Source organism: Hordeum vulgare, chromosome 3H (assembly GCF_904849725.1).
Source record: "Hordeum vulgare subsp. vulgare chromosome 3H, MorexV3_pseudomolecules_assembly, whole genome shotgun sequence".
In the NCBI taxonomy this organism is placed as follows: domain Eukaryota; kingdom Viridiplantae; phylum Streptophyta; class Magnoliopsida; order Poales; family Poaceae; genus Hordeum; species Hordeum vulgare.
Window position 1 is genome coordinate 22,820,244 of NC_058520.1, and position 7,492 is coordinate 22,827,735.

General features: G+C 44.0%; 1 protein-coding gene across 2 annotated transcripts; it reads left to right on the forward strand.

The window, feature by feature from the left end:
• Positions 1-974: 974 nt before the first annotated feature.
• On the forward strand, positions 975-6,954 carry LOC123442683 (receptor-like protein kinase FERONIA). Of its 2 annotated transcripts, XM_045118793.1 has the most exons (5): positions 975-1,532; positions 1,750-2,646; positions 3,348-3,406; positions 3,518-6,244; positions 6,431-6,954. In XM_045118793.1, exon 4 carries the CDS (start codon positions 3,712-3,714, stop codon positions 6,229-6,231), a length of 2,520 nt encoding a protein of 839 aa, XP_044974728.1. In that variant the 5' UTR covers positions 975-1,532; positions 1,750-2,646; positions 3,348-3,406; positions 3,518-3,711; the 3' UTR covers positions 6,232-6,244; positions 6,431-6,954. The 2 variants fall into 2 exon arrangements, with proteins under 2 accessions (XP_044974728.1, XP_044974727.1); XM_045118792.1 differs by lacking the exon at positions 3,348-3,406.
• Positions 6,955-7,492: the final 538 nt, after the last annotated feature.

The following is a 7,492-nucleotide window of genomic DNA, read 5'->3' on the forward strand; positions in this document are numbered from 1 at the left end:
CTATCTTGAGAAAGAACCGCAGACATATTCAGATATCATTCAATGTGAAAATGAAAAAAGGCTTACTTCGATTGATTGTACAACCATCACGTCATTCTTCCAAGAGCTCATCTTGCAGCAGATGATGGTCTTCATGAAAGAAAGATAGGAAAATCAAGGAGCATATGCTTGGGAATTCTGGCCAAAAGCAACGAGACATTAACAAACACCCGACCATGTACCGTAATAAGGCCTAAATTTTCTCTATACTTAGTTAAACTTCCGTGTTTGCTAGTAGATAAAATGGAGAAAATCGTGAACAACATGTATGGTAATAAATTATTCTATTTCCATTTAATATATAACATAATGATCTTAAACCGAGCTATCGAGCTAACATCGAGCGAGCTAGTATTGCCTCAAGATTGGCTCGTTTCTCGACCGAACTGCACATAGTGTTCATACTCAACTCGTTTCTTTTCGAGGTGATCTCGAGTCGAGCCAAAAGACGAGTCGATCTCGAGCGACTCACGAGCCTCGAGCTTTTCTTGCAGCCCTAGTTGCAACAAATTATTTCACATCATCAAGAATGTCTTTGCTACAGTACAATTCCACACAGCTCCTGTCTCGGATCTGATTGGTCGGCCCAAAGGGTATTGTAGTCTTTTCTTCCCGCCAATAAGAGGGGCGACCTTTTTTCTTTAGGGTTTGCTGCCGACGATTAGGGGGAACAACTGCTGATGGTTACCCCTTCGTGTGCCACGTGTCGTGTTCTAGAGAACACTTAGATTTTTGTCTTTTTTCTACATGCATTTTCGTGTTTAATATGTTTTTTTTTGCTTGGTTTTCCAAGGTTTTGGTGAAAAAGATTTTTTTTTCCTTTTCTCAACAAGCAACACTTTTGGTTATTTTTTGAAAGAAAATATCATCAAAATTCATTAACATGAAATCTAGTTTCAAATATCAACTATGAAAATAATTCAAAATTTGGACGTAAAAGTGATGATTTCGACGACTAGGCCGTCAACCTCGTGTTGAGCGGCAAACCACACCCGCTTCAATGGGCCCGGCCCAATAAGCCAGCGGAGCGGGTGCTAATCGGCCTAGCCGGCCGGAGCACGACGCGGCTGTCTCCGGCAAAGACCAGGCGGTCGACGAGCCGCCGGAGACGGAGACGACATGAGTAGGTTAGGGTTGGGGGTGCGGGGGCCTCGCCTGCGTCGGAGAAGATGCGGTGGTGCGGGGTGTTTGAAGGGATGGCGGCGCCCTGCTGCCAACACCGGCCGCGGATGGCCGGAAGCGGCGGTTGGTGCCGGTGCCAGTGCCAGCGGGTTCGACGAGCGGGCGCGGATGGACGGCGATGGTCCAAGCAAGGGACAGATACCCCCACTGCCTCACACTCTCACTTGACCGCTTCAAAGGACGGATACAGAGTCCAGGTCCAGATGCGCCGCATCCCCTTCAATCCAAATCATGACGAAGCGGTGGTCAGCCTCGAGGTTTTTCGATCGACGACACAGTTGACTCGCACATTCCCTGCCTGTTCGACCGAGGTATGGAAGATTACTCTTGAATCCCATGTTTAATTAGTTCACAGTTACACCGTGTCCTGGTGTTTTCTACTCCCTCCGTTCCTAAATATAAGATCTTTTAGGGATTCCACTAGAGACCATATATGAATGTATATAGATATATAATTTAAAGTGTAGATTCATTTATTTTATTCCGTATGTAGTTCATAGTAAAATCTCTAAAAGGTTTTATATTTAGGAACGAAGGAAGTACTTAGGAAGCATGTCCACATGACAAGTCGACTGCGATTTGAAGTTGAATCGCAACCAAGCTGTTCCCTTGTGCCAATCTGGAACCTGGAAATTAACATGGCTCTACTCCTCCATCTGCTCTCATCAATGGCATGGTAGCACAAAACGATGTCCGGTCCTTATCCTGGTAGTAGCTTTCTTTTCTATTGACCGGCTGACTGGTCACAGATTGTTGCACTTGCTATATACTAATATAAATAACCCTATGCTATTGTGAAACTACAACTTTCCTGTGGACAATACATGCTAAGTTCAGTGTTTTATGATCCGGAGTAGAATAGCATGATTAGTCTGCACCATACTAATATCACTGAAATAACTAGTCCCCTACTTAAATCTTTCCTGCCTTTGTTTGAATAGTTCGGGATTTTCTAGTATGCCATGTTGTGGATGTGGCGAGTCTCTCTGGTATATGTTCGGAATTTAAATAACGTTATGAATGTCATACATTTATATCTTTATAATATAGATTTATTCCTTCCACTGGTGGTATGGACACGGAAAATCAGTGGACCATTCTTGTCGATGCCAAATGTATATTTTTTTGGAGTGAAAAATCAAAGACGGTGAGATATTTGTTTTGCTTTGAACATGAGACCTTTCAACATTTGTTCTGTGGCTATCCTTTGCCCTGAGCTGCTTGGTGTGCTGTTTATTTTGCGGTCAATATTACTCCCGGGGGTGGCATGTCACATATTTTCGTCCACTAAAGCACTCGGCGAGTGCATGCTGAATCTCTCATCACTTTTTCCCGCCAACAGCGCCGTAACTGCTGCTGCTTGGGCCTTCATCTCGCCCATGGCTTTGATTTCTCTTCCCACACGAACTCGGCCTTCCTGTTCAGGTAACCATGCATCCTGCTCCTCGTTCTTTTCGAGCTCCTTTATCTTGATCCGGTTGGATATGCTCTATGTATCCATTCCTGGGCTCGAATTTTTGAAGGGTTCTGATATCTATAGCTTCCGCCCCAAATTTGGCCAAGGGGTTCCCCTGAGTTTAGTTCTTTCATACACAATCACCATACTGTGTGTTTTGGAAAGACAACAATTCAGGTTTTCCTGCTTAGATTTTTTTTAGACTTTTAAAAAGTATGATCTCGAACCTAGCAAGAAGAATAGACCACTTTTTAAGGGAAACATCAAAATAAAAGGCAAGTTGTCCACCAATTTCTTTTCTAGATGTGGAATCATCATTCAGGACTGTTGCTCCACAGGTCAAAAAAACGGGTTATTACTCCATGTTTTTCCTCTTGGTGTGATTTTTTCGTCCACAAATGTATACTACTACGTCTGCAACTAAATATAAGACGTTTCTGCAGTTGAATTTGAACTCCAAAAACGTCTTATATTTACTTACGGAGGTAGTAATTTTTATTTGATTTCTTACTTAAATGTTCGGTTTGTACATGCTAGATCTACCCTTGTCAGATGTATATATTGACTACTTTTTTTAGTTAAATTCTCGCACTCTTTTTTCTTCTTATTTGATCTACTGTTGGAAAGAAATGAGTGACCAGCCTTTGTCTATTTCTGTCTTCTGGTACAGTTTCAACTTCCGGTGATGCCAGGAACTTCAATTTACTAAAGTTCTTGCAATTATTAGTGGTGATCTCGTACTCAGACACGTGGATGTTCTGCCTTGCATCAATGATCTTTTGTTCAAACTGCCATGATTCAGTTTACTGAATTATCAACTTCTTTTTGCTGCGATTGCAGGTTCTGTGGCTTTCTAGGTGTGCCTTCTTCACTAAACAATAGCACAGTGATCCTAAGATCCTCAATTTTCCCGACATTTTCTTGCCCCAAATTCCAAGAACATTACAATGTTCTTTTACCATACAACAGCCCTCCTGTAGCAAGTTGATGTAACGGAGCCCCCAATTATTTCTCCTGGTACACCAACCACCACAATGGTGCTCCCAACCTTACCAGTTACCCTCATATTCCTCACACTGTTAGCTTTCTTGTCGATTGCCATGGCGGCTGATAGCAACTCCATGGCCTCTGGCCTCATCCTCCTAAATTGCGGAGCATCAGGCCAAGGCGATGATGATATTGGTCGTACTTGGGATGGGGACATCAGCTCCAAGTTCGCACCATTACTGGAAGGAGTTGCAGCCAATGCTGCATACGAAGACCCTTCACTCCCCTCTATGGTCCCTTATATGACCGCACGCATATTCACTTCAAATTACACCTATTCCTTCCCTGTGACCGCAGGCCGCGTGTTCTTACGCCTCTACTTCTATCCGATTGCTTACGGAAACTATGTTGTCTCCGATGCCTTCTTTGGGGTCACGGCAGGAAATCTTGTACTCTTAAATGGTTTCAGTGCTTCGCAAACTGCTCAGGCGACCAGTTCTGCCTACCTTGTGCGTGAATACTCGGTGAATGTTTCTTCAGGCAGCTTGGACCTCACCTTTGCCCCATCAACACATCAGACTGGTTCTTATGCATTTGTGAATGGCATTGAGATTGTGCCCACACCTGACATCTTCACGACAGCTGACACAAAATTTGTCAGCGGCAATCACACAGATTTATTCAAATTCACCGCTGACACAGGCTTCCAGACTATGTATCGGATCAATGTCGGGGGGCCATACATTTCCCCGAAAGATGACTCGGGCTTTTACCGCTCATGGATCAATGATGCCCCGTACAGATATGATGACTCTGGGGTAACCTTCAGCAAAGATGATAATGTGACTATCAGGTATACACCCACAGTGCCGAATTACACTGCACCAGTTGATGTATATGCTTCAGCTCGGTCGATGGGGCAAAATCCACATGTAAATCCGAATTTCCATCTGACACACAAACTGAACTACAACCTTACATGGATTTTACCGGTTGATGCGGGGTTCTTTTACCTCCTAAGGTTTCATTTCTGTGAGATTGAGTATCCCATTACCAAGGTGAATCAGAGGGTGTTCTTCATTAACATTAACAACCACGCCGCGCAGCAGAAGGTGGATGTTATCCTTTGGAGCGGAGGAATCGGTAGAACAGCATACAGAGACTATGCTATCATGGCTACTGGTTCCAGTATGGTAGACTTGTGGATTGCACTTGAAGCTGATTTTTCAGACCAACCAGAGTTTACTGATGTAATACTGAATGGTCTTGAGGTCTTCAAGCTACAGGGCTATGGAACGAACAATCTTGCTGGGCTCAATCCTCCACTTCCGCAGAAACCTAGTGGTGCAAGAAAATATAAAGGTGATAAACTAGCAGCCATATGGGGAACTACCGGAGGTTTTGCTTTGATTTTGATTGCCCTTACCATCACGTGTGTTATCTCCAGACAGAAGAAGGTAGGGAAGAGTTCTTTCAAGACTGACTGTCGACATTTGAATCGTCCCACTGAATGCAGAGAGTCCACATGTGATCTCGTCCGTCGCTTCTCATTTGCAGAAATTCAACTTGTCACCAAAGACTTCGATGAAGCATTTATCATCGGCAGAGGTGGTTTCGGAAATGTCTACAGTGGCGAGATCGACGGACGGACAAAAGTTGCAATCAAGCGATTCAACCAGAAATCCCAACAAGGCTTTCATGAGTTTCAGACTGAAATCGAGATGTTATGCAATTTCCGCCATCGCCACCTTGTATCTTTGATTGGCTACTGTGAGGAGAAGAATGAGATGATTCTGGTGTATGACTACATGGCTCATGGAACATTCCGTGAGCATCTGTACAACACTGGAAACCCACCACTGCCATGGCAGCAGCGCCTTGAGATTTGCATTGGTGCAGCCCGAGGACTGCATTACCTCCACACCGGCACAGAGCAAGGAATCATCCACCGTGATGTCAAGACCACCAACATCCTACTAGATGATAGGTTGATGGCAAAGGTTTCCGACTTCGGTTTGTCTAAGGCTAGTCCAGACATTGACAACAGCCACATGAGCACCGTCGTGAAAGGCACCTTTGGATACCTTGATCCTGAGTACTTCCGGCTGCAGCGTCTCACCAAAAAATCAGATGTGTACTCCTTCGGGGTCGTGTTGTTTGAGACCCTGTGTGCGCGCCCTGTGATAAACACTGAGCTCCCTTATGAGCAAGTGAGCTTGCGTGACTGGGCGCTATCTTGCCGAAAGAAAGGTGTACTCGAGGAGATTGTCGACCCCTGTGTTAAGGAGGAAATCACCCCTCAGTGCTTCAGGACATTTGCAGAGATAGCGGAGAAATGCGTTGCTGATCGTAGCATAGATAGGCCATCAATGGGTGATGTACTCTGGAACCTTGAGGTCGCACTCCAGCTGCAGGATAGTGCGAGCTACAACAGCAGCTGTGCCGAGGGTGCATCATCTCTTCAGACCAGCGGAGTGCATTCAGGCAAACCATCGACCAACTCAACAATTAGCGTCTCAGCACAGGAGGCCATATTTTCAGATATTGTACATCCAGAAGGCCGATAAAAGTAAACCACAGGTCGGTATTTTTATTTGTTTATTACAAGTTCATAGTTACCTAACAACTGATATTCTATTAGCCGGTCAACCTATATATTCAACACACTAGCTATGTTCTGCTGAGCTTGCATAACACTATCAGATAATTTAGTTTCCTCGTATTAGATTTTTCTCTCAGTCACTGACATTTTAAAATATGCCCCAGGTTGCTATTTTGTTATTTTGGTACAAGGTTGTTCAATGCCTCAGTTATCTCGATGCAGCAGTATTAACTACAGCCATATCTGACTGAGCTATCAAGGATAAAGGAGGGATCCACAATAGACATATTACCTGATTTTAAGCACTCTCCCTTCTCCGAGTCAATGAAGAACTCGTCAACAGTGCAATCGATCTAATTGGGGTTATAAGGGTGCCCAGTTGATATTCAGCGTCATCCTTTCTGTTTCTCAGCGTCTTATCCAGCTTCTTGTTGAGAAGCCGCGTTTGAGATGGCATGGCCAAGAAGCCGACGACGCCACCGAGGCACTCGTAGCCTCATCTCGGTGCTATGCATCGCCAGATATATGGAGCTAGTGGGGCCATAATTACAGAGTGAAAGGTAGACATACGGTTTTTATTGATAGTATGCCTATTCGACAAAATGCCCATTCATTTTACATAATCTTGCAACTTTCGCATAGTCTGTAATCATCGATTTTGCACTCGAATATTCATGCGTTTCCTTTATTGTTACGTTTTTATTCATGTGGCCCAATCACACCTGAAACTAAAATATGCAGTTTTTCAGTGTACCAGCACTTTTTAACTGTACTTAAGGTAGCTACAGATATTGACTGTTTTGGAGTTTTATTTGGTCAAGAGTTGTTATTCCGTCGTCCAAGATCTTGGGACATGGAGTACTATTCTTTTAACAAAGTTTATAATAAGTGGGTAGTCACTTGCCTCACATAACTAGCCCACTTCAACCTATTTTCCACGGTGGTAATGTTGACAATGTGAATTTTGGTTGAAGTAGAAATGTCAATTTCCATGGAAAACTTGAAAAATCCAATGAGAAGGCTTTCCATTTTTACAAGACCAGATTGGTGCCCTTTGCATGTATGTCCATGCATCTTTGATTCACGGGATTACGGAAACGTAGTGACAGGGAACACAAAACTAAGGAAACATTATAAATCATCAGGCGGATCGCAGGCTGGCGTCCACCCTCTTCTCTGCACGTCATGGGCCTTATGGCCACCACCATAAGTTTTTGCAACTAGCC